The sequence below is a fragment of the Thamnophis sirtalis genome, unplaced genomic scaffold, assembly GCF_051295495.1.
Source record: "Thamnophis sirtalis isolate CommonGarterSnake01/CBP01778 unplaced genomic scaffold, rThaSir2_p1.2 scaffold_7, whole genome shotgun sequence".
Lineage (NCBI taxonomy): Eukaryota > Metazoa > Chordata > Lepidosauria > Squamata > Natricidae > Thamnophis > Thamnophis sirtalis.
Window position 1 is genome coordinate 73,995,994 of NW_028261387.1, and position 27,635 is coordinate 74,023,628.

Below are 27,635 nucleotides of genomic sequence, written 5' to 3' on the forward strand. Positions count from 1 at the left end.
CAAAATGGGAAAATAACCAACATTGTGTATCCATGCAGCATAAAAAAATGAGGTGAAAAAATATCACACGTTGGTTCACAGTTTTCAGGGTTCAATTTTTAAAACTACTTCTGAAGAAATGTGCATATTTTGCTTTGTTCTGTCTGTCTTCATTTAACTGTGAATGACTGTTTAGATGGCATCCTAGCAGGGTTTGAGGAAGTTATTTTTGATCCAAATCTCATTTACAGTATTAAAAATGTGGTTACAGAAAAACCTGTGAAGAATATAAGAGGGACATATTTCTTGGTTTCCAATTACAACTGCTATGGATTCCATTTCATCCAAGCAAGAGAGAAGCATCTTCATTCCCCAAATGTGGTTTGGGATATATTTAAAGATGTCTTCCCCCCCCCCCACCACACACACAGTTGTGCCTTTTACATACAGCCAACCCATAGCACAACGGCTTTCCCTAGCCTACATGCCATCCAGTGACGTGCGGTGAGGATTATGGTTGGTGAGGCAAGAGCGCGGCAGTGGCAAGAAGCAATGTCCCCGCCGCTGTGTCCGACAGGCCAGGCATCTCGCATTTATGGCGGACATAAACGCAAGACGGCTGGCCTGTCAGACACAGCGGTGAGAACGTCCCTGCCACTGTCGCGCTCCACCGCCTCTCCCCCCGCCTCCTCCGACCCCACCGCTGTGAAGAAAGAAACACACACACACACACAAATTCCTCACAATAAAAAAATACAAATTAAATTACAATAATTTTGAATCCCCCCCCCTCCCTCCGTCCGATCCACATACCTTTTCCAGCTGTGGATTTCAACTGTCCTCTTGTCCGCACGCCATGATGAAAATGTAAAAAATTAAATAAAGGGCAACTTAGGCACAATTTGCTGCTGCCAGATCCGGAGGCAAAGAACCACGTGCCTCCTTTGCATAAGGAATTTTTTGCCTTTTAACCCTTGCTTAACTCTGAGCAAGGGTTAAAAGGTGAAAAATTCCTTATGCAAAGGAGGCCCGTAGTTCTCTCGCCTCCCCCTGCAGTTAGCACTAAGCAGACTCAGAGTAATCCACTGTGACTCTAGAGTCTGGCAGCAACTACCTTAATCTTTTTCCTTTTAATTATTCTTTTCCTCATGACACTGGTGAGGCCCCGCCTCCCCTGACTGCACGTCCCTGATGCCATCTAAAGAGAACCTCAGCTCCCAGAATCCCAATCAGCATAGCCTTGGCTAAGCTTTTTGGTATTTTTCATGTATATTGCACTATACATCAACAGTAAGGTAAAAGTAAAGATTCCCCTCATAAATATGTGCTAGTCATTCCTGACTCTAGGGGGCGGTGCTCATCTCCGTATCAAAGCCAAAGAGCCAGCACAGTCAGAAGATGTCTCTGTGGTCATGTGGCTGGTATGAGTAAACACCAAAGGCGCACGGAACGCTGTTAACTTCGCACCAAAGGTGGTTCCTATTTTTCTACTTGCATTTTTATGTGCTTTCGAACTGCTAGGTTGGCAGAAGCTGGGACAAATAACGGGAGTCACTCCCATTGTATCTATACTGTATCTACAGTAAAATACGCAAAATTGGACAATGCCCAAATTAGGAAAGGCTGTACTGTATTTTACAGCGATGAATTTTCTAGCTCTGTAGGAGATATATTACAGTAGACTGTTGAGGTGAGTTTTTTCTGATTAAAGATAATTCATATAAAAAGATTGAAAGATATATGTGTGCTCAAACTGCCTATTAAACTGTAGTGGAATATTTCTACAGCCAAGGAAAGATTCCAGCCAACAGCTATTGTTGAGCTATTATTCTTTAGACCAATTCTCCAACTAAATACCTATCAGATGTACTGAACTACAACTCTCATCGCCCTGAGAAATCTGAAGCATGCCTGGTCTAGGCCAAGAATGAGTAGAATTAAAATTATAAGATGTACTTTGCTTTCCATAGGGTTTACCAGCTAGAGTCAAAGAAAGGAATGGGGACCTTCAGATGTAGCCAAAGAGGAAACATGACTCAGAGGATGAAGCTAACATCTAATCTAAACAATGAATTGTGAAAATATAAAGTGCACATATCAATATAATGCTGCATTCAAGTCAGTACAGATCAGAAATTGTCACGTAAATTTTAAAATTGGATAGCATATACTTACACAAATAACCTGATCAAGACAACCGATAATTACAGATAGAATTTGTGTTAAGCCATAGATTGCTTAATTGTGGTTTGCTGACTCACCTTTGGCTATGTTTTACAATGTTTATTGTTGCCTATCTACCAAGTAAATTGTAATGTGTGATCTCTTTCAGTCTTAACTTAACCAATTTCACAGGGCTATTATAAGGACCAAACAGGTATTAGGAATGGGAGAAGCAACCCTATTCCTATTGAAGAAGTATAAGAAATAATAAGAAATAATGTAACATGAACCATCTTCCCTTCATATAAATATATTGGCAGTTTACTTCACTTGTCGTAAAACCATTTCCTGATTGGTTGTTATACCGCTCCTTCGTCACCGCTGTACGGTATTTTCAGGGGTGGGCTTCAAAAATTGCAGCAACGGGTTCGCTGCCCCATTGCAGGGTGGGCATGGCCTAGTTGGCTTCCTGCACCATGGGGAAGGGAGGCTTTTTATGCCCTCCCCAGGCTCTGGAGACTTGCCTTGAGCCTCTGAGAGGGCAAAAACTGCTTCCCCCAGGCTCCAGAGGCCCTCTGGAGGCCAGAAACAGGCCCATTTCTGGACTTCCAGAACCTCCGGTAGGCCTATTTCCCCCCCTCCCCGAGCCTCTGCATAGTCCCTGCATTTATTTGGCATGATGAACAGGCCACGTGAAGAGTCTTGGGAGGGGAGGGGTGGATTGGGAGGCACCAGCCAAGAGTGGGATTTGGGAGTTCGCTGAACTACGTAGAATCTTTGCTAGAGAATCGCCCGAACCTGTGCGAACCCCCAGCAGCCCACCCGATATTTCCCTTGCCTTCCTCAGAATTTTCACTTCCCTCACTGCATTATGAAAATCACTTCCTTTTTAGGAACAAGAAAATAACATTTAAAAGTATAAAATGTATATATTGTAACTTTCCATTCTATGTATTCATTCAGTTTGCCTTCTTAGCAAATAATTTCAGGTCCTATCTCTTTTAGAGCTGAGAATTCTATAGAATATTTTCTTTCTTGCTAAGTGCCTGATGTTGAGTGAAAAAACAAAAATCTTAATTTGAGTGCCTTCATCAACATATTTATGTAGTTTTTTAAGAGAGAAAAAATATTTGATTTGCCAAGGCCTTTTCCTGTGATGTTTTTCAATTTCTCAATCTATCTCATAATATAATTTCTCATTTCTGGGCACTCAGAAGAAGCAATTAATTATTCAGCCTCTTCTTCACTTAATGATCTGTGGAATTTCATAGTATTAAACTTCTTGTAGAGCTTGATTCATTTTTAATTATGTCAAAAAATAAAGCCTTGCCTAAATTGGAACATTCGATCCAGTGTTAATTAAGAGCTTCTGTGCAGCGAAACTTTGATCCTTTAAAATGTCCACTATTCTGTGTCTGTCTCTTCATTAAATTACAGGAAAATAAAAATCAGATTTTTAATTTTAAGGACATTTTATTTATTTTTTATTTGTTAGTTTTACAAATGTATATGCTACCTCAGTTAGAGTCTCTGACCAGTTTTCAGTCTTGAAAATAATACCAAACATTATTTTAAAACATACAACCAAACTAAAATCATAATATACAAAGAAAAAGAAAAGCTGGATACTGAAGGAAGCAGCCATGGAACCTCACAATCCAAAGGCCTGCTGGAAAAGAAGGGCCTTAACCTCTTTCTGAAAAGAGAACAAGGTTAGGGCCCAGCGGTGGGATTCACTTACCTTCCCTACGGGTTCGCAAATGTGAACGCATGCGCTCGCTTTGCTTGCACATACTACGTCGTGCTCACGCATTACGTCAGGGCAGGTGAGTGGAGCCTCCTACAGCCGCTGCTACTGGTTCACCTGAACTGTAGAGAACGGCTGAATACCACCTCTGATAGGGCCATCTTAACATCAGCAGGGAAAGATGTCCTATAGCAGTGATTGCGAACCTATGGCACGCGTGCCACAGGTGGCAAGCGGAGCCATTTGTCAGGGCACGCGAGGTGCTGCCCTGTCAGCTGGCCAGCGCACATGTGTGCGCTGGCCAACTGAGTTCATCCTTTTTTAAAGCCGTTTTTCACCCTCCCCAGGCTCCAGAGGCTTTATAGGAGATTGGGGAGGGCAAAAAGAGCCTCCCCCGCCCCCTCCGGAGGCCCTCCGGAGACTTCATGAGCTTCCCTGAAGCCTCCAAAGTGCAAAAAACCGGCCCTGTGGGCAAACTGAAAGTTCAGGAACGGACTTCTGGTTTGGTCGGAGGGTTGCTTTGACTGCTCCGGAGGCTTCAGGGAAGCCTCCTGAAGGTCCCTGAACCCTTCGGAGTGCTTAAAACGACCTCCCTTAAAACGACACCTCCTGCGCTCCCCCCACTTATGGCACGTGAGCCAAAAAAGGTTCGCCATCACTGTCTATAGAGTTGAAGTGGCTACTGAGAAAGGCTGCCTTCAAATTCCCTCCCTCCTAACGGTCAGGGAATGGAACATTCTTCTGAACTGAAAGTACAGGATGATACTTTCAGGAGAGCCAGTTTGGTGTAGAGGAGAAGGTGCGGGCCTGGAAACCAAGGGACTGTGAGTTCTAATCCCTCCTTAGGCATGAAAGCTGTCTGAGTGATTTTGGCCAGTCACACACACTCTGGGCAACCTACCTCACAAGATTGTAAAAGTGGGAGAAATAGGGAGGAGTATTAGTATGTCTGCCACCTTGAGTTGCTTATGAATCAAGAGAGGATAAAATCTAATACAGTAAATCTAATAATGGACAGGCTCTACTCAAAGAAAATGATTCCAAAAACAGCCAAGGCCATAGAGAACTTTATAGCTGATTCTCAGCACTTTGAACTAAGCTTTGGGGGGGAGAAATGCAATGTCCACAAGGCAAAGCTAAAATAGTTCTCTGATGCCAACAATGGGGTATTACATGTTGCAGCAATTTCCTTTTCCAAATAATCCTCAGAAACAGCATCAAATAAACACACTACAGTAATTTGAATGCAAGATAATTAGTGGCTGTTGCCAAAGTATTCTGTTCCAGAAATGTTTGCATTGGGGCAAACTTTTTCCTGGCCATAGCTATTCAAATAGGAGCCATAAATCCAGAGAAATTTTTAGATCTGGTAAAATGCCACCTTGTCAAGAGCCGTTGTTGGAGCTACCATGGGGCTATGTGATTTGGGCACAAACAGCTGTCCCGCTTTGCACGAATTTAATTAGAGCTCAATTTCAAAATCAGGGATCCATATATTCAGTCCCCGCATAACATTCTGCAAATAATATTCAAAACACCTTTGATCCCCAAAACAGAAACAGATTCAGGAGCTCATGATTATATTTATTCAGAGACTAGACTATAGAATACTGCACTTTACTTTTAGCATTGGTTAAGCACCGATTTCATTTAACACAAATGTTAATCATCATGGATGAAGCTCATCTTTACTTTCATCCAAGAGAGAGTGTTCTGCCAAGGTAGATTATTGTAGATGTCTATGAAGTCCAGCATTGTATGGAAGTCCAAAAATTGTATCTATATCCCCCATCTGTATACTCAGAGACTGTATATGAGGTTAAAGCAGTGGTGGGATCCTCCCGGTTTAACAACCAGTTCGGTGATCACACGATTTTGCATTCCTGATTCTTAACCACCTAAGAATACTTAGCCTGCAATCAGAATTTACTGGAGCTTGTATTTAGAAGTTTAAAATTATGTATGCTTTTGCCCAGTTGTTTCTAGAATAGTGACAAGTATAGCTGATTTTGCTCTGCTGTGATCTATTCTACTGTTTTCCTTTGAAGAAATAAAAGGCAACACAAGATATTGTTTTTAATTATCTTGTGCTGCATGCTCTGGGCACTTCACATCCAACACTAGTTCTTCAAGCACAAAAAAGACATAAATATGTCACCAGGCCTCCCACAGCCTACAGTAGAATTAATCACACTGATTATGCACTTCCAAAAAAGGAGATCCTCTGTCTACTTACAACTTCTTGGAGGCCTTCTGTGTATTGTCAAGGCTTAAAATTGCCAATTTTGATCTCATCAGCTAAGTTGTCTCCAAATACTTAAGGAGACAGAGTGCTTTGAACAGGACACCAGGATGCTGGAAATATTTCCACATAGGCTTGCCTTCAAAGGATATTGTGCATCTCTGAGTGGGTTAACCAAAAAGCTAATTGTTTCAGTTCCAAAACACTGCATGTTACATGTTGGCATTTGTGCATCACAAAAAAACCCACAAAACCCATTATTCTCCAGTGTGTTGCTAGGAGAATCCAAACATGGGTTGACTTCTGTCTTTCTGACCAGAGACTGAGTTGTCAAAGTTTAAGCCACGCTGCCTCTGCTCATCTGAGCCCAGTTTTTTTGACTCAGTCTAGCCTAGAGAGACGTGAAAAACTTTGCTCTGATATTCAGAGTGAGCAGAAATCTTCTTAGCTTGGATCCTCTTAACAATATTGGAATCTGACAGCTTCACAGAAGAGTAGGCACAGTGAAGGTTTTTGCCGCCATGCGGCATTTCGGCTATTCTCCCACTGCAGCTACTGGTGAATGCGCTGCTCCCCGGTCCACCGGTATGACCCCCATCATCCCAGGACATAGAGAAGAGAGGTAGCAACAGCACTGAGCATTTGGGGCTTCTCTATGTATTGCGGTCACCTGCCTCCGAGGATATTGCCGTCGGTGTGTGCGGTGGTCTCCCTGGTCCACTGGCACAACCACCACCACCCGAACTAGTGAAATCCCTCAGTGGAAGCTCCAGAGCCACTGCCCAATTTTGGTGGGGGTCATACTCCGAGGATTGTGGCTCTCCTACTGGCTCCCGACGAGTCGCCTTTGCTGGTTTTGAGATAATTGTTTCAGTTCCAAAACACTGCACATTACATGTTGGCATTTGTGCACCACAAAAAAACCCCCATCATTCTGGTTATCAAGGAGCCTTTTTGATATGGGGTGCCATTGGCATACAGTTTTATGTTGTTTTTATTTTTTTAAAAAACTTTAATTGGAGTTTAGGCATAGAAATGTTTTTGAAGGTTTTGCTTTATCATGTAATGTAAAATTGACTTGTGGAATTCACTGTCACAAGAAGTGAAGCAAGTCATTCAGATGGCCTTAAAAGATAATTAGCTGCGTCCTAGAGGTGCATTTTCAGGAGGCAAGTGGACTTTCTTGTTTTTTCTTTGCTGTGATGGCAAAATATTATGTCCAGGTCAAAACTAGAATGGTTTTGAATAGTTCTTCAAGTAACAGAATTCAAGGGTCATTGCCTCAAATCCTGCTTGTGAACTTCTCAGGTGAATCAATTTAGCCAGTATGGATGCTAGATTTCATTGGCCACTATCAGTTCTATTAAGACTCTTCTTGCATTATGTTTCATATATTGTATAAATCTTGAGATATATTTTGTAGTGAAGATAACTATGGATTGGTCTTGCTTGTTTGTAAGTTTATAAAATTTACTTATTTACCTGAGCAGGAGGTTGGACTAGAAGATTTCCAAGGTCCCTTTGTACTTTCTTACTCTGTCATTCTTATTCTGTTTACTAAAGCAGTCATTGTAAGTATGGCAGGAGAGGAAGAAATAACAGCTGGAATAAAAATTGGAGCTTTAAAAAATCTGGTATATAAACAACATACTTTGTTAACTGAAAGTAAAGAAGATTTAAAAGAGTACATTGGGAAAGTAAAATTGGAAAGTGAATATTAAGAAAACAAAGATAACATCCTCCAATATGTATAGAACATTGACAGAAAAAATGGTAGTTTGTTTTTGATTCAAGAATAGGTAAAGATGGACAGCATGTAGCAAAGGTCTTTCAAGATTTAAAAAAATTGCAAGTATTGGGAGCAATTATTTTAGATGTATAGTTAATAAATGAGACAATCTAGAAAAAGTAATTGGCTATCAATGCATTTCTTGAAGCCGTGGAATAGTCCCTGTTCATGTTAGAATGACCACTTCAAAAGGAGTAGTAGGCACATTCTATAGCCGTGATGGCGAACCTATGTCACGTGTGCCACAGGGGGCACGCAGAGCCCTCTCTGCGGGCACACCAGCCGTCGCCCAGCCCAGCTCCACCGCACATGTATGTGGGTCAGCTGGTGTTCGGATCTCTGTTGCCACAGGGCCTTCACCAATCTCTGCAGATCAGGGAAGGCACAGGAAGCAGGAATGGAGGAGAAAGCCTGGGCGGGCGCGCTGGGGAGAAACAGCTCAAATCTGGGAAGGCATGGGAGGAAGGAATGGAGGGGGAAGTCTGGGTGTGCTGGGGAGAAACTGCGGAGATTGCAAGGGTCCTGTCCCCCCTCCATGCCTGTTTTAGGCTTGAAAAGCCGCCTGCTAGAAGTCAAAATGGGGGACATGCACAAGGGGGGGAATCCGCAGGAAATGCGGGCACCTGCATGGGGGGGTACTTGCATTGCATTTTGGGAATTGGGGCACACACACGTGCATTTGTGGGGGGGCGCGCACACTTCGGGCACTCGGCACCAAAAAGGTTAACCATCCCTGTTGTATGGTATCTCTCTATACTAAATACCACAATGATGTTCTGTTCACAGGACTGCCCATGCCAAAGCCAAGTCAGAAGGTGCAGAACAATCAGCTATAGCAGCTAACAATGAATCCATGTTAGCCAGGTCGATGGCCAGAGAATTGTCTCCAGACTTCTATCAGCCAGGTAAGAAATGAAGAGTCCTTCATCCTAGGTTTTAATTACTGACTTTCATCTACACATTGGCTGGTGAGCTGTGTAAAACCAACAAACAAGTTAACATTTTCCATATATGACAATACGGAATGTGAAGATTGTACAAAAAGCAGCCGTCTCCATAACCTTTAGTGAAGCTGCTGAGAAACAGCCTGAGTCATTGTCACTATTTTTCTGGTCTACCATTCCAGGGGTTCCTTTTAGTTCTGCTTGAGTCCAGACCATTATTTCAGCAGTGTATCTTTTGACTGGAATTGCCCAGATGTTAATTGCCTTGATGGTATTTCCGCCACTGAATTTGGACTTTAAGATCTTTTTCACACTCATGATGTGAAAAACCTCTAACCTTCTTGACTTCAATGTGCTTGATATTGTCAACTTGAAGGATTTCCCCCTATTTTCCCCTTATTGATGATAAAGGTGGCGCATTTGTGCAGTCCAAACTCCATTCTAATATTTATTTATACTGCTATACATCTATTACTTTATATATTATTATCCATGCATTACCAAGTAATAAATGTAATGTCCAAATGAGGTCTAAAATTAACCAGCTGTGTCACTAAGTCAGAAGAAAGGTCACAGCTAGGGATTGCTTGGAGTTTGGAAGACAGAATGTCTACTAGAAAAAAGAGAAATCAATTTAATAGTGGTGTGAGCCTCTATTGTATGCTCATTTCGTGTATTTGCAAAACAATTTTATTCAGCCATTCAGACTTTCATTCAATCAAACCCTGGATGAATATCCACAGCCCTGGAGATTTCACTACTCGTAATATTGGGGTGGAAAGGACTTATCAACATTTTGCTACTATTTTCTCATATTTTATCATGCAGTGTTAGCTCATTTTGGGTAATTTTGTTTCCATTATTCTTTTCTACAGGTAAAATGAAATAGATGAACATTTCCTAATACGTATACATCTTTGGTTGCTTTAGCCTAGATCCGTTTTATTACATTTTTACTTCTAAATATTCATGCCATTTATTTGTATTCTTTTTTTCGCCCCTAGCATGTATTTTGCTCATCCAGGACCCTAGCATTCTTTCCAAAATTGATTGCCAATGGTCTGTGAAGCTGCAATCTCATTTGCACTTGTCTGGTAATAAGGTTACTGAACAAAGCCAAGTTTACTTTTGAAAACTCAAGAGCAAATGTATACTGTTAATCTACTATTTTATCTGCCGTGTTAAAGGAGGAGTCAAATAGCCGGTAGCGATCTCCGAGCATACCTCCCTGCCAACTATTCTGTATGAACAGGGCTAATGTCTTTCGTAAGACAGAAGAAGCATATATTTTATTAGAAAAATACTAGCCGGTTTTATCAGAAAAACTATAGCTACAAAATAACACAGCAACTTTTCTTTGCGGTGAAAGAAAACAGATATTGATTCCAATATCCTGCTTGATTCTTGTTTCTGGTATTTTCAAACTTTAAGGCTTTAGCTTAACTTTTCTCTGAAATAGTTTTAAATATACAATATGAATGGCATTTACAAATTGATATACATTCCTTGTCCTAACCAGTATGTTTGTGCCCATACATAAGGAAGCTTTTGGCATTTAATCAGCAAATGAATGGTCTATGTTTTAATTCAGAATTCCCCAGTCTTCCCAGCTTTGCGGACTGGTGGGAGAGGTGGAGAGGAGATGGTTCTTTGCAAGTGACTAGCAAGTGCGCGCATGCGTGCAGCTCCATTTGCATGAGCAGCGTGTTTGCACACCTGCCACTCATGTAAGTAGTGTGTGCGTGCATACGCTGCAGATGTGGGTTGCTGCTGGTTTGGCCTGATTCAGCCAAACTGGTAGTGGAATTCAGATGTGGGTCGCAGAACCGCCAGCGACACAGGCCTGACATGCCCCTGAGCTGGTTCCCTCACTGCTGCTTGGGCGCCGCCATTTTGAATTTTGGTGTCTGTGTGTGCGCAGTTCACTGTAAATAGTTCTGTGCATGGGCACAGAACAATTTACATTGAAGAATGCATAAGTTGCAAACTGGCAGTAACACCAGCAGCAACCCACCCCTGATATGCTGGGCCGCTGTATGTGCAAGTGGGGATGTGCATATATGTACTCAACCGCCATTCCCGCAGCCCGGTTGCAAACAGCCTACTAGTGGGCTGTGGGCCAGAAGTTGAGAATCTCTGTTTTAATTGATTCATCAAAGGGGGAAACCATGATTTGTGTGCATTTTCGTTATTCATTCAGAGCTGGAAAATGTTGCGAACTTCATTGCAAAGACCACAGATGGTTAGTCTGCTGAGGGCTATTTTGAGAACTCTGAGCAACTGGTAAAATAGCTTCCAAACAGTCTGCTTGAATCCAGAAATAAATAACCCTGAATGGGTCTTTTTAGGACTGACAGGTGCCTGTAGGCCAAGCAAGCTGGCTAAAATAAAGCTCTTAGGTGTCTCTTCTTCCTGCCCCACTTTAGTACAAGCAGCCAGCAGTATGAAAATCAAACTTTCCAGGATGCATAGTTTGTTGCAGGGGTGGGTTCTGGATTCTTTTACTGCTGGTTCACTCAGGGATGTACTTTGGGCACATGGGCACTTGATGCACACTACATGCACAAGTAGTGAAAAAATGCTTCTGCACATGCGCAGAAGCAAAAAACAAGATTGCCGATAAAATCAGTTCGGAGATGTGGGCAGCCAAGTTACTGCCTACTTGCCCGAACTGGTCCGAACCGGTAGGAACCCACCTCTGGTTTGTTGCCTGAAATGGTGCAAGTTTATTTCGTAATCAGTTCCTGTAGCATCAGATGGCCATAATCCCAATAAAAATGCACAAGAACTTGAGGTTAGCATATTGCACATATTTTATAATGTTCTCTATATCTGCAAAGGCTTTTTCTTTATTTTGGCTTTAATGAATCTTTCATGTCTTGACACTGTTGGATATTGATTGCATTTATAGTGCATTCCAAGCAGAGGTTTGAAATTGAACAATATGATAAGAACAACCTGCCTTGCTTTTTCTTCCTTGCCTGACTTCATCACTATCTCTTCAGAAGTACTTTTCTTAAAAAGGTATAACAGAATAAGAGCAAATCATCCAATGTCCTCCTTGTGTTTTGGAGTACAGTGTCTCCCATAGGTTCTCACTGACCATGTTGAATGAGGCTAGTGGGAACTTATCCATAATTGCTTGCTCCTGATATTGGAGTAACCCAATAGTACCCTTCATGATTACTAACCACTGATACCAAACTATAATTTTTTATTCCTAGGATCTAGTGCCCGTCAGTTGCAATAGCAAATTCTGGAATGTAATTATTGGTAGTCCTTAACTTCTTTAGTGACTGTGTAAAATTACAACACACTGAAAAGACTTATAACTGATCCTTGCACTTACAACTATCATAGCAGCTCCTGATCACATGATCAAAATTCAGGCACTCGGTGATTGCATGTATTTACAATGTTTGCAGCATCCTGGGGTCATGTGCTCACAATTTTCAACCTTCCTGGCGGACGTGCATCAAACAAAGTCAATGGGGGAAGCTGGATCCACTTCATGATTCACTTAACAACTGCAGCTTAAAAACTGTGCCAAAAAAGGTTGTGCAGTTGGATGCAACTCATTCTGTTGCTTAGCTCATGCTCTTTTCACCTGCTTCTATCTGCCAATGTACTTAATTTCCACCACTCTTCTTTTCAGTGTTAAACCGAAACATAGTGTTATTCCAAGGAAGATGGTGGAGAAAATGAATTGTTGCCTGCAGAGCCAACATTTTGGGGCAGTGAGGCACTTGAGGAATAGCTGCTACAGAAAATGCTATTACAAAATAAAAATAAAGAAAATATTTGGGGAACTACTTCAATAAACTTTTTGTTGTTGACATTTTAAAGTACAATATTTAGCTCATTTTACTTTACACAAAGACGGAGGCAGACCTGCATTTTAGAACTTTCATTATTATCCCTATTTTCGCTCTGACATCTTAAAAGGAAGGCTGTTGTATGTTGAACTTTCCTTAGATGTTAACTTGATATACAATTTCCGGTTCAGATATATCCCAGAAAAGTTCTACAATCTGATTTCCCTAATTGCTTCAATTAATCTCAGTGGCCTTTCCTGTCACAGTATAGGCTAAGCTAAACAGGTCTTGACTTCCAGAAAATGCTACTTTTGCTTCAGCAGAATTTTTCAGAATGATAAGCAGCGATTGCTGTCACAGGATCCAGGTGCACAATCATTAAATTACTTGATGAAAGCAACCCGTTTCCATTTCTAGTAAATCTGGGAGGCGAATTCTTATCATTTCTCAAACTCATTTTTTTGATAAAGTAGCAGAAGCAGCTTACCATGATTATCATACATACCTAGTATTTTATACATGTACACATATAGAACAGATGCAACAATATCTGTTCGCTAACAGAATCTATAGTGAATGCTCGTGCTGGGCTGCTGTGGACATTGTGTAGTGTGAATATTTCCACCATATATATGAAAATAGTAGCCTTGTTAATATTTGCCTATCATATTCTGCCTCCTTGGTGCATTCTGGCAGAGTGTATATGCTCCAGATTCCCACTCTTAAATGCTGCCATTTATGTGATCAAGGAAGTCTGCCTTCAGATGGCTCAATACCCACCTCTCAAACGAGATCTCCTCAGAGATATGAATGGCAACCACTTTCCTTGGGTTCCAGAAAACCCTTAAACCTGGCTCTGGTCTAGATGTGTTGACGGGCCCCTGTCAGGGTTTATTGTTACCATTATGTTTTTAGTCTGGGTTCGTGATGGTGAACCTATGGCACATATGCCACAGGTGGCACGTACCACCCTCTCTATGGGCATGCGAGCCATCACCCTAGTTCAGTCCTACCACACATGCGCACGTGCCTCCCATCGGCTGGTTATCAGATCTCTGTCGCGCATGGGGGGAGGGGTGCATGTGCATGAACAGGGGGACGGGTCACGTGTAGGTTCTAATACATATGTGTGTGGAGGTCACATGAAGGGGGCCCGCACAGGGATGTATGGGGATGCACGCACATGCATGGGGTTCAGGGAATATGCAGGGGGGTATGTCAGCTCCGGCGAGGCCAGAGGCTCGGAGTTGCCATTCGGGGGGGGACGGGGACGGGGACGGGGACTGGGCCAGCTGCCAAGACTTAGGCTAACCAGATAGAAATTTCCCTCCTCCACAAGCTGTCCAGCTGAGAACTCTGCAAAGCTCTTCATGACTGACTGCCGGGAGGTTTCCACTGAGAACATTCCAGAACAGTTAACTGACTGAGAACAATCCATGATTGATTACCGTGTGGTTTTCATTCTGAGTCACGAGGTAATAGATGTGCACGTGCGCGGGGGTGGGGTTCAGCCTGATTACCAAGTAACTATAAAAGGTGGTAGGTTGCACCAGATGTCAGCTCTGACAATTTATTCATTGCCTTAGTGCTTTGTTAGTCAGTTCCTGCTGTAGGAAGATAAACTGCATTTTCAAACCTCTCTGTTTGGCTGTTGCCATTAACCCTTCAGAACCTGATAGGGCCATACATTCATGTGCAGGGGTGGGGTGCATGCGCAGGGACTGCATGTGCATTGCATTTGGGGGGATCGGGCGCGCGCACACACCTTCATGCATGCGCACATTTGCTTTGGGCACTTGGTCTGGAAAAGTTAGTTATCACTGGTCTGGGTTGTATGGGTTGTTTATGTTTTTAACTGTTTTTACAGTTAAAAATCTATTACTTTGTATTTTGTAAGACTATTTGAATAGGCAGCCATAACAAACTTAAATAAATAATAATAATTCAAACTTATGACAGTGTCTAGTCATTATTCCTTTTGGAAAAAAAACATGGGCTCTTCCATTGGAGAAGAAGAACATACTGGTATTATTTTCTCTCAAACAATAGTAGAAAAGTAGAAAAGGTTTAGCAAATAATAGAACAACATTGTATGAAAGAAACTTTTCTTCCTCCTACCCTTCACATTTTTAATTGAAGTATAGTCTAAAGGTGTTGCCCTTAATACATTGTGTAGTCAGAATAAAAATTAACACTTTAGGTTTTTTCAAATATTGGGAAAGAACATAGGAATAGTAGGGTAGATATGGGAGATGCTGTTGTAATATATTATTTTTTAATATATTTTGATTTTTTTTGTACTTACATTCTTTTTTTTGTTATAGTTTTTAAAAGGGGTATAATAGTGCAACATTAATATAACAATAGTACAATACAATACGATACAAAAGCAGAGTTGGAAGGGACCTTGGAGGTCTTCTAGTCCAACCCCCTGCCTAGGCAGGAAACCCTATACTGTTTTAGACAAATGGCTATCCAACATCTTCTTAAAAACTTCCAGTGTTGGGGCATTCACAACTTCTGGATGAAAGTTGTTCCACTGATTAATTGTTCTAACTGTCAGGAAATTTCTCCTAAATTCTAGGTTGATTAATTTCTACCCATTGCTTCTTGTTCTACCCTCAGGTGCTTTGGAGAATAGTTTGACTCCCTCTTCTTTGTGGCAACCCTTGAGATATTGGAACACTGCTATCATATCTCCTCTAGTCCTTCTTTTCATTAAACTAGACATACCCAGTTCCTGCAACCGTTCTTCATATGTTTTAGTCTCCAGTCCCCTAATCATCCATGTGCTCTTCTCTGCACTCTTTCTAGAGCCTCCATATCTTCATCGTGGTGACCAAAACTGAATGCAGTATTCCAAGTGTGGCCTTACCAAGGCATTATAAAGTGGTATTAAGACTTCACGTGATCTTGATTCTATCCCTCTGTTTATGTAGCCTAGAACTATGTTGGCTTTTTTGGCTGCTGCTGCACACTACTGGCTCATATTTAAATGGTTGCCCACTAGGACTCCAAGATCCTTCTCACAGTTTCTACTATTGAGCAAGGTACCATCTATACTGTATCTGTGCATTTCGTTTTTCTTGCCTAAATGTAGAACCTTACTTTTTTCACCATTAAATTTCATTTTATTAGATAGTGCCCAATGTTCAAGTTTGTCAAGATCCTTCTGTATCTTAAGCCTGTCTTCTGGAGTGTTGGCTATTCCTGCCAACTTGATGTCCACTGCAAATTTGATGAGTTCCCCATTTATTCTCTCATCCAAATCATTGATGAAGATGTTGAAGAGTACTAGGCCTGAAACAGATACTTCCCTCCATGCAGATGCAGTTCCATTGAGGACTACACATTGAGTGCGGTTGGTCAGCCAGTTACGAATCCATCTGGTGGTGATGCTGTCCAACCCACATTCTTCTACTTTATCTAGTAGTAGGTTATGGTCTACCTTATCAAATACCTTACTGAAGTCCAGGTAAACTATATCGACAGCATTCCTCTGGTCCACTAATTTTGTCACTTTGTTAAAGAATGCAATAAGATTAGTCTGGCATGATCTATTTTTGACAAACCCATGTTGGCTTTTGGCTATTACTTTGTTTACTTCTAGGTGTTTGCTAATTCATTGCTTGATTATAAATAGTGTTTGTTATTTTCAATGGGCCAGATTGGTAAATAAATGATCATACAATAAGCAAAATTATAGGTTTGGTCACATTCAGGCAATCATATATCAACTTATTAAGGCAATGAATTGTGTAGGCACTTTACTTCTTGCTTCAGATGAATTGAAAAATAAAAATGTAATTTATTAACCATATATTTGGGTTTTATCTGGCTATGTCTGAATGGTTTCAATAGGGTATTTAAATCATTGTTTGAAGTTTTAATATATTGGATTGTTTATGTCTTGGTTTAATTAGATGAGAAAAAGTTCTCCAAATGGAACTATTCTGTTCTAAAGTTTTCAATTGACAATACTTATTTATTGACATAAATAAAATATATACTATTGCAGTTGAAGTAGAATTTCAAGGGAAGATATTGTACCCAAACAAAACAAAACTACATTTTCTATTATTTATACCAGTTCATGCAGAGATCTTATAAAATCTACGTGATTGAGAACTAGGATAGAAAACTTTTCGGAGTTCTAATTCATATTCAATTGTAATTTATAAAACTGAAAGCAATTTAAATATAAATTGTAAAATAGATGTAAAACCATTATTCAATCTCTGTTACATTAACTCTGTCAGTTATAAATGTTACTTAATGGTGTCTGAATGTTGGAGGAAATACATACACAAAAGATGATTGAACTGGCGTAGAATCTACATTTGTAATGCAGACTGATTTAAAAGTTAAATTTGAAGATTTTTCTGATCTTTGGTTTAAGACAAGAAACTTCCTCCCATATTAGCTATACTCATAAATCGTATCTTGCTGATTAAAACTAATTACTTGGTTCACATTATAAGCATGTTCAAAGTTGTGGGGGAAGGATATAAGAGCAGTGGAGAAAACCAGATTAATTTTGCCTAGCCTATAAATAATAATGTAACCCATGGCAATGGGAAGGCAGATACTATAGAATGAAATGAGAAGAAGACAGAGTGCAACCTGAACCCAGAAGTCACCTTCTGTAACTAAGTCAGGTCAATTTCTCCAGTGCTTCCAATAAGATCTTGATGTCACAGGTGGATGATCTTATTAGTAAGCAATGCGCCCATCTGACAGCTCACTTTACATTAAGGACAAATATCTACTGATTCTTTTTCCCATTAGTCTTTATATAGAAGTTATATCCCTAAGAAGATATACAAGTGATGTATCTCTATGTGCAGATAAACAGCCTGGCAGAGATTATTTATTAGTAGGGCTATCATATCTGCGCTGAAAACTCTGGGTGATCACTAGATTGTTTCCTGTGATTGTATGGTTTTTATATTGCTTGCAGGTGTTGTGGCACGCTAACGGCCAGCAGAGCTGGCAGCAGATTCGGACAGTGAGGAGGTTGGGGAGGAACATGAGCCAGTCCCGGAATCTGGGGAAGGCTCTGATGAGGGCTCTGCGTCGGAGGCAGAGATGGGGCCAGGGCCGTCTGACAGTTATCAGCTGCTTTCAGAGTCAGATATGAGTGAGGCAGACGAACAGCTGGAGTGTGTTCCCAGTGTGTGCATGCGCAGAGCTGCCAGACAAAGAAAGGGGCTAAGGAACAAGGGTCGACTTGGGAGTAAAATCACAGGTGGACGATGAATGGCCCCTCCCATAGAGAATAAAAGAGGAGAGAAAGGGGAGAGGTGTTTGCAGGAGACAATTAGTTCATTCCTGCGTTCTTGCCATGTATTGTGGAGTCTGAAAGATATCAGCCTGGCCACTCTCCAAGCCTGATAAAGGTCGGACTATCTTGAAAGACTGTGAACTATCTTGAAAGACCATGGGCCGGAACTTTGCTGGAGAGGAATTCACTGTAAATTAAATAAAAGGGGTTTATCGGGACAGGGACTCGGCTTCATGCTGCTGGGGAAACCTAGGTCAGAACAGCAGGTCTCCAGCAGGCTATACGAAACTAATGATATAAAAATAATTTAAATAATGTCTCATTGAACAACAGCAGGTTGACTTACTCTACTCATTTCTCTTTGGCACAGCATGGACAAAATGATGACTCAGCCTTCCTTTAATTAACCCACTTCATGGTGGGGTGAGGTTTCCCATTCATAGATCTAGAGCTATGGCAAGGCTAAACCTGACTAACTACCAGCCACAAACTTACAAGTGTGAGAGAAATTAAATGACCTTTTGATAATGTTTAGAATTTCTTTTCCTTATTAGGACCTGAATATCTGAAGAGGAGGCTACTCCAGGAACTCATGGAAAATGAGGAGAATGTGGAGCATATACAAGAAACACCCCCTGTTGAAGAGACATCTCCAGCAACACCTCCAGAAAGCCCTCAAGGTGATGAGCAGGAGTTTATGAAACCTAAGGAGAGCCCAGCTCCAACTCCATCACCATCTGGCACACCACCCGAGGCCAAGCGTGCTAAGCAGGGTTCTCAGAAAGATGGTTTTCTCAGCCCTGGGAACTGGAATGGAGATCATACCAAGAATGGGAATTATACAGGAAGTAGACCCAACACATCTTCTAGTGTTCTACTGGCACCAGCGGAGAAGTCAGGAAGTAACATCAGATCTGCTTCTCAGAGCCCCAGCCGTCCTAGCCATATGAAGATTGCTACTGATAGGATGGAGATCAAGCCTCTTGAAAGGATACAGAAAGAAGGTGAAGTTAAATTATTTGAGGGGTATCACAGTTATGCTGTTCGGACCTCTCCAGTTACTCCCCCGTTGGATAATGAAGAAGAATTCTCGGACTCCACATTTCCTACTATGTCAAAATCCCTGGAGCCAGAATCTGATGTGAAAGCAGTGGATCACAAATTAGAGCTAGAAAAGAGGGAAAGTACACCTGTCACTCACCACGAACCAGGTCACAAAGAGAAAAAAATAATCAAGACAGAATCTAAGCTTGAGCCCAAACAACATCCACCTGAGCCTAAAGTGGAAGAGAAAGTAGAAGCCGTGAGCGAAACCAAGCCTGAAGCCAAGATGGTAGCTAAAACTGAGCCCAAGACTCTGGTGAAAAAAGTTTCTCCACCAGAAGCAGCCACAAAAGAAGTGGTAGAGAAAGAAGAGGTAAATTGGTTTTGTCTTCACAGCATGGATAGTTTTTTATTTCGCAGGTCTGATTATGGAGAGGGGAGTAATAATATGATAGCCATTTTCTAATTTTTCCACTTGCTGATAATATTTGTGTGAAAATAGGTCAGTGCATGAACATTTTGTCCTTTTTTGGAAAACTGCACTTTATTTATTTATTAACTATATGCTGCCCATCTTGCCTAGGTAAATTGATACTTTGATCTTGGTAAATTGATGAGTTGATCTTGGTTAAAAAATTGTTTCAAAAGTCCAATATTTCAGTGTGACTTGAGTTTCATGAAACTAGTACAACTGAGAATGGTGTTTAAAAACAGTTTGCATCACAACAAATTCCTGCACAACATCTGATTTCTAGGAAAAAGTATCCAAAGTACTATACTTAGGATTTCCTGGAAAATTTACCTATGCAAATCTTTTCAGGTTCAAATTTAGTTATGCTGTTTCCAAGGAGCAAAGGTTAATGAAGAGGAGATTATTTAGATTTGAATCCTGCTGTTCCTTCAGGAGCTCGTAATGTTCCCTCTTCCAAACATATCCCATCATGTAGGAGCACTTGGGCTAGGAAGTATTGATCAAGTTCATAGATGCCCAATAAGTTTATGTAGCAACTTACTTCCAATAACTTAAGCATACATTACACCAATTTCTTCCCCTAAAGCCAGGTAAGCAACATGGGAAAAACACTCCCCAGGCTATTTAGACTACATTAAATATGTTTCAGTTCAGTACATGTGTTAGCAAGTCCACCAAAGAGGAGTTAGAAGTAGTAGTCACTAATATATGCTAGTCTTCTCTGTATGGCTGGAAGGAGTATAACATTTCCTTTGAGTCAAGTTTAATTCCAGTCAATTTCTTAGACCTATCCATGCAGTGTTCTTGGAAGTCATTTGCCATTTCCTTCTTTAGAGATATCCTTTCCTAATTCCTTTTTTGGGAGAGAGGGTGTCCTTCAAGTCAATCATGATTTCTGGCAACTCCCTGGACAAATCCCTGCAGGGTTTTTTTGCCAAAATTTTGGAAGTGGTTTTCCATTGCCTCCGTTGCAGAGCTGAGATAGAGGGACTGGTCCACAGACTCCCAGCTGGTTTTACAACTCCCAGCCTCCCAGATTCTAGCTTGGTGCCAATCATTATACCAAACTGCTTCTCTTCCTGCTTCGTACTCTGGCTTGTATCTCTGGAATTCTTGGGAGATTTCCCATCTTTCCCTTTATTCTAGAATTGCATGATCCAGTGCTTCTACTTTTATTTTAGATGTGCAAAAAAAATGAACATACAATATGGTGTACGGTTCGTAAATTTAATAGTTAGTGAAAAGCAGAAATCTTTATTATCTCTGGTTGAATTATCATTAAAAGTTACAGTTAATATAAACTTGAAATTAAAAGTAATCCTGGCAGTTATAAAGAGAAGGTAATGCATAGCCAAAGGTTCTTAATCTTGTAATTCTAATGTATGTGAAGTAGGCAGCAATGGATGTTGCTCAAAATGTTGGTGAACTGTAACTCCCAGCACCTGTCACAACTGGACATACTTCCTAGGCTTGGGAGTTATAATTCAACAGGATCATTGTGCATGTACATAGATAGTTATGATTGCTTCATATTTTGAAGGTATCTTCGGTCTAAGTCTTTGTTTTAAACCACAATAGATATTTAATATAATGCTCTTGATTTTTTTCCTCTTAGGGACCTAACACAATAATCATCTGCATGGTCATTTTATTGAACATTGGCCTGTCTATCTTATTTGTACATTTTCTGACATGATGAGATACTGAAACAAGGTAAGAGTACCTAGGGTGGGGTGGGGATTAGAGGTTTTAGGGGATTACTGGGATGGTAGTGGTGGTGATGGTTAGAGGTTTTGTGGATTTTTAATGTTGTAAACTGCATATGAACCACATATGAATTGAGCAGTCATATAAATTTGTTTGGGACACAGTGGCTCAGTGGCCAAGATGCTGAACTTGTTGATCAGAAAGGTCGACAGTTCAGTGGTTCGAATCCCTAGCGCTGCCTAACGGAGTGAGCTCCCATTACTTGTCCCAGCTTCTGCCAACCTAGCAGTTCGAAAACATGTAAAAATGCAAGTAGAAAAATAGGGACCGCCTTGGTGGAAAGGTAACAACATTCCATGCTCCTCTGGTGTTTAGTCGTATTGGCCACATGACCACAGAGACTTCTTTGGACAGTGCTGGCTCTTCGGCTTTGAAACGGAGAGGAGCACCGGCCCCTAGAGTCGGGAACAACTAGCACATATGTGCGAGGGGAACCTTTTCCCTATAAATTAGTTTAATAAATAAAGAAGAGTGACAACATATATTTAGACCCGCCTAAGATTGGTTATATGATGGATGGCTCTTTAAAAGTTTTAAATAAATACAAAACTCTTGTTTTGATTTAAGGCGTAGTATTTTTGATTGCTGTTCCTTCCTATGGCTGGTATAGCTAATGCAGTCTTTTATACATGAATACTATCACTATTTAGGTACTTATTAGCAATAGCAGTTAGACTTATATACCGCTTCATAGGGCTTTCAGCCCTCTCTAAGCGGTTTACAGAGTCAGCATATTGCCCCCAACAACAATCCAGGTCCTCATTTTACCCACTTCGGAAGGATGGAAGGCTGAGTCAATCCTGAGCCGGTGAGATTTGAACAGCCGAACTGCAGAACTGCAGAACTGCAGTCAGCTGAAGTAGCCTGCAGTGCTGCATTTAACCACTGCGCCACCTCAGCTCTTATTCTGGGTAGAACTCTCATTTCTTATTTAATTTATTTGTTTGTTATTTGTCTGTTTGTTTATTTCCTTATTAAATTTATATGCCACCCATCTCACTGTCAAGCGACTCTGGGTGACTTATTTTTAATTGTTATATTTATTGTTATAAAAAGCATTGCAAAGAAAATAATTTATCAGCCTATGCAGTACAATTATGTTCATGTTTATTCCAATTCAGCCTCCATTCAGTTCAATGAGGATAGTTTCCAATGAGAACATCATCAACATATTCACTAACACCAGTCATTTTTTAAACTCAAAACCTGGATCATCTCATTATGTGTCAAAGCAATGGCTGGAGCTTACAATAATTCTTAAATGCACAGAGCTCTGTTTTATGCATTTTTAATAAATGTAGAGCGTTTGTATGATGCAAAAAAAATAAGGGCCATGGTAATTCTAGTTTCTTTACAACATGTAATTTGAAAACATAAAAAAGTCATATGTGACAACAATATTAAAAATTATTTTTAATAATGATCTCACCTCTCTTCTCCAAGGTCTATTAATTACTCCATTTGAGTCTTGTTCATCCATTTTAACTTCTCTGCATATTACCTCTCTATCATTCTTTATACTGTTTTACCTCCCCTAATAGCCTTCCTTTTTAAATTCTCCTTCACCTTCATATTTTTCTTCTTTTCCATTCTCTATTCCTTCTTTCACTTTTATTTTGCATGTCCTGTTTTCTTGTCTTTCCCCTTCATCACCTTCTCAATTCTCTGGCCTCCACAACTGACTGATCCTTCCATATACTTCCATATACTTTATTCCTATGCTCATTGTGTCTGTCTGTGGAGACTAGTACTATAAGCATTCCAGAATTTATGGAAAAAGTCAAAAAGAAAAGTCAGCCACAGTTTGTATCATTTGATTTCAGTCAGAAAGGAAGAGTGGGGTGTTTGTTTTTCACAATATTCTAACTGAATGTGATGGAATTGTTCTCAGGCCATTGTGGTTTTTTTAAAAATAAGTTAAATAGAAATAAAAATGAATGAGAGAACAGAGAAAGGTTGGAAAGATCAAGCCAAGTCATATATTGGTATTGTCATCCCCTTCCTGTGAGCTTCTCCTGAACAACTCCTATTCAGTGCTATTCAGGCAAATTTATTTTGTGGATTAGTATGGGAGCAGAGGTGGTATTCAGTGGGTTCTGGCCAGTTCTGGAGAACCGGTAGCAGATATTTTGAGTCATTCAGTGAACCGGTAGATACCACCTCGGACTGGCCCCGCTCCCATCTATTCTCTGTCCCAGCTGATCATGAGGAAATGGGGATTTTGCAGTAACCTTCCCCTGCAGTGGGGAGGGAGAGGAGATTTTACAGTACCCTTCCCCTGGAGCTGGGTGGGAATAGAGATTTGGGCAGTATCCTTCCCCTGCCATGCCCAGCAAGCCACGCCCAGCAAGCCACGGCCACAGAATCAGTAGTAAAAAATGTTGAATCTCACCACTATATGGGAGTCATACAAACATTGCATTTTTTGAAACTGCAGAGCAACATCTGATACAGCCGTCTGTTTTTCTATGGTCTATTCTATTTTCTACCACAGGATGGCTACTGATACCATCAAATTATTAACCAGGCAAAAATAAATAAGAATGTCAAAAGAATTGTTACAAATGAAATGATATTAATGGTAATCTGAACGTATAATGCTCAATGACAGCGAAACATTCAGCTATGTTTAATGTGAACCAGTGATGTTAATCCTAAGTTTAAGAATCGATGCACAAAAACCTGTAACCACACGACATGCTTGATGAAATGGAGGAAAGTTGTTCTTCTTTTCCTCTCTTGCTTTGTTTTGTATGTGTTGTTTTGTTTAAAAAGAATAAAAATTTATTTTAAAAAAATAAGAATCTGGAAAATAAAAGACAAGCATAGGGAATGGAATAGGAACTATATTGTTTATTATTCAACAATAGGGATTGTTTAAAAGCACAGGTAATAAACCAGAATATTAGCTATTAGTTTTTCATCCTTATGGAAAGCCTATCTTATTCATGGAACTGTCTGCAGTTAATGTTTTCCTAGGGTAGTTTCTCAAATGTTAAACATTTTTTTAAAAAAATATATGAATTATGTTACCTTCCTAATTTTTTAAATTTTATATCTTCACAGAAGTTTATGCTGGTCCAAACAACCATCCTGATCAGAGATAACATCAGCCATTCAGAGCTGTGTTAAAAGGAAGAAGCATAGAAGCACCCAGTGAGTGTACTGTGGTCATGAACAATGCTTCTGGCAAACTTTTCTGCTCCAACCATAACGGGAAGAGATCTCAAATTTTACAACTTCTTTTACTCTTCCTTTTGTTTTGAGTCTGCATTGCTTTGAAGATAATTTTGATGAACTACACTGCCACTTGTTGAAAAAACAAGGATTCATCTTAATTGTGGAATGGAAACACAAACTAAAAAAGTCTTTTCGTTGAATTTCACTGTGAAAGCATCAGACTTAGTGGTACAAATCTTCCAATCCCCACATTTCTAACTTGTGCTGCAGCTCTGAATCATGATTAACTTCATGAAGGTGCTGAAGGTGGCCGGGGATGGGGGGCATTCATGCATGCCCCTTGTTGTATTTTGAGCAATTATCCAAGTCCCCGGAAAAAAAAAACAGTTTGCTAAAAATCAGTAATATGGTCTTAGTCAAAAAAAAAAAAGATAGAATCACTAGGAAAAGTTTAGAACCTAGGGCTTAAAACTTTTTCCTGTCTTGTAAGGGACTCCTCCCGCTCTCCCCAATCCTATATTCTGCATTCTAGAAGCTGTAGCTTTTTGTTCTTTCTTCTTCTTTTAGCTCTATTAGGAACCCAAGGTATTTGGGCATTCAATTTTTCTCTCTTCCCCCACTGTCCAAGCTGATGCTTCTCTCCACCAGCAAAGCAATACATTCATTTCTTTCTCAAATCTTTTCAATCTCAAACTGAGTTTAGGATTTGGATATGAATAATTTTTCAGCCACTTTTGTAGCTAATATAGAAGTGGAGCAAAGCATCATATGATGAAGAACTGACTCAGTTGGAACTATCTGGATATCTAAATGTCTAGCAGGCTTTTGCGGGCTTTTGCAGCTTCTTTTATCTCTTTGGTGTGTTGTTCCCCATATTTCTTCATTGATTACACAGATATGTTTTAATATGGCTAGCTGACAGTAGTGGGAGAGGGCCAGGGTAGTAGCTCTTTCTTTGCTTCTAAAAGTTTCCATTTAGATGTGCTCCTTCCTTAGCACTTGTAGCACCTGGGCCAGTAGCAGTTGAGGGACTCCGAGAAGTTGGTATAGCAACTTGTCGACATTGTGTATAAGCCTAAATGGTTGTTTTTGTCAGTCATACTGGGTGTTATTTTCTTTGGAGATTAGTCCTATTAAATATCTTCTCAAAGCAAACGCTTTGAAAGAAGCTCACCAAAGAAGTTGAAGGCTTTAAAGAAAAGACGACTCTCCCAACCACAAGTGTCACAAAGCTTCCAGGATGAACTGCACGCATCATAGAGCTAGCACCACAAATGGAGCATCAGCCAGTGAAGCCAAGGATCCAGAAAGGAGTGGATGGAGAACTGGGACAAGAATGAAATATGGGCAAGCAATCTTCTTGATAACCGATTGGTAACATGTCCCCTAATTAATTCTAGGTATAGTTTCCCCATGCAAACCAAAATGAATACAGCATTAAGAAAAATTGTTGGTTTCACCTGTTTCTAATTCTATTTAAGAAGTCTTATCTTCTAAAACAAGGTCCCTTCCAACTCTGTTGAAGTAAACACTGCAATAAGAAGCTTTTTTTTAAAAATTGATTAGCAGATCTCATTCTAGGACATAAGTAAAGTCACAATTTTAAAAAAAATGAAAATAAATCATATCTTCTTTTATGGATTTCAGTGCAAGGATGCTGAAATCTGGTCTTACTGTAAGCAATTCTTTTTGCGATGCTGATTAGCAGCAATTAAACACCATGAAACTTGTTTAGCTTACTAACTATAGGCTGCATTTTAATGTGGCTTGCTATAAATTTTAGTAGATGAAATCTGTGCTCATTTAATAACTATAAGGTGCCTTGATTATTTTTGTTGCTAGCTTTGTTTCTCTCCTTCCCACCCTAAAATTAGACCTGTGGCAAGATCCATTTTATACTCCATCCTTTTCTGTATTATTCAGATGGCTTGTCATTGAAATTTCAGTATGTGAATTGGTCTTTAAAGTGTTGGCTGCTCCCTTTCCCAACTTTCTTTGAGGGGGAAAGAACAAGGATTTTGTTTCCAAAAAGATTTTTAAAAAGTGCCTTATTTAAAACTGACAATGATTTGTTATATGTATATGTATCATGAGAGGAAAATTAATAGGTTACTGTATAAGAGACTGTAATTGTAGGTGCTAAAAGGTGACAGGATTTTAAGTGCAGCAGGTGAATTGTGTTTTCAAACCAGGTGACTTACAACTCATGAATTGCTGAAAATGAATTTGGAAGACAGGAGTGCTGTTCTTGACAGCTTGTTTAATAAATACTCTGCTTTGAAGGAGGAGAAAAACAAGATTTCTAACAATGAACGAGGTATGGCAACGCCACTCAGAAAATTGTGCGAACTATCTTGCCCTTCAAAGGATGGAAATATTCCTTCAAAAATGAAATGATAGCAATATAGGCAGTTTTGAGGCTTTTATTGTTACATTTCCTTTTCATCTGAATATATTCCCTTAAACATAACCAGGCTGTTATTTGCTTTTGAAACCTGACAGCTTCTCCTCTGGCTTTCTAGGTGTACAGTTTAATATGCCAGCAGCTTTACAACAGGGAAAGTGATTTTGTTTGAAAGACATCAATGTCCTTTATTTATCATGAAGTGCAAAATTGAGTCTTTTTGAAAAAATATTAGGGTTATTCCCATCCACCTTTGAATTCTCTTTTGCAGAAATACTGTGTGGTTATTTTCTTCGTTATGTTTTGTTCTCTGCAATGTAATGACAAGCATAAAATAAATACAATTGCTGTCTGTGACATATATAGGGTAGGATCCACAAACTATCCGTCCAGAGGCTGTTGTTTTTTAAAATTATTTTATTTTAGACAGCTGGATCTCTATGCCAAATTGCAAAACTGATTTTGAAATTTGTCCTTTTCAAATGTAATACGGCTGATGATTACAGCACAAAATGCTCTCACTTGGAGTGCAAAATATTTTTGACTGTCCTTGCCATATTTGTTTGTTTGTTTGTTTATATATATATATATATATATATAAACCTCTTTAAGGATATATATATATATATATCCTTAAAGAGAATGAGTTTCTAGGTGCTTTTGCATACATTGGTATCCCCTGATTCGCTAGCAACTGCTTTGTTTACATTAGAAGGACACGCCTTCACCAAAGAAATAAATAAGTAATTTAATAGAAGGGGAATGAATCACATATGGCCTTTTGGCTCTCAAACAATGCCAGTTC

At 40.0% G+C, this 27,635-nt stretch overlaps 1 protein-coding gene across 1 annotated transcript in view; it reads left to right on the forward strand.

The window, feature by feature from the left end:
- JPH2 (junctophilin 2) overlaps positions 1-27,425 on the forward strand; it is a 64,328-nt gene extending 36,903 nt beyond the window's left edge. The window contains exons 3-6 of the mRNA XM_014069631.2: positions 8,707-8,825; positions 18,518-19,380; positions 21,095-21,192; positions 24,313-27,425. Coding sequence (XP_013925106.2) covers positions 8,707-8,825; positions 18,518-19,380; positions 21,095-21,175 — 1,063 coding nt within the window. The 3' untranslated portion in view covers positions 21,176-21,192; positions 24,313-27,425. The remainder of the gene's footprint in view (positions 1-8,706; positions 8,826-18,517; positions 19,381-21,094; positions 21,193-24,312) is intronic.
- Positions 27,426-27,635: the final 210 nt, after the last annotated feature.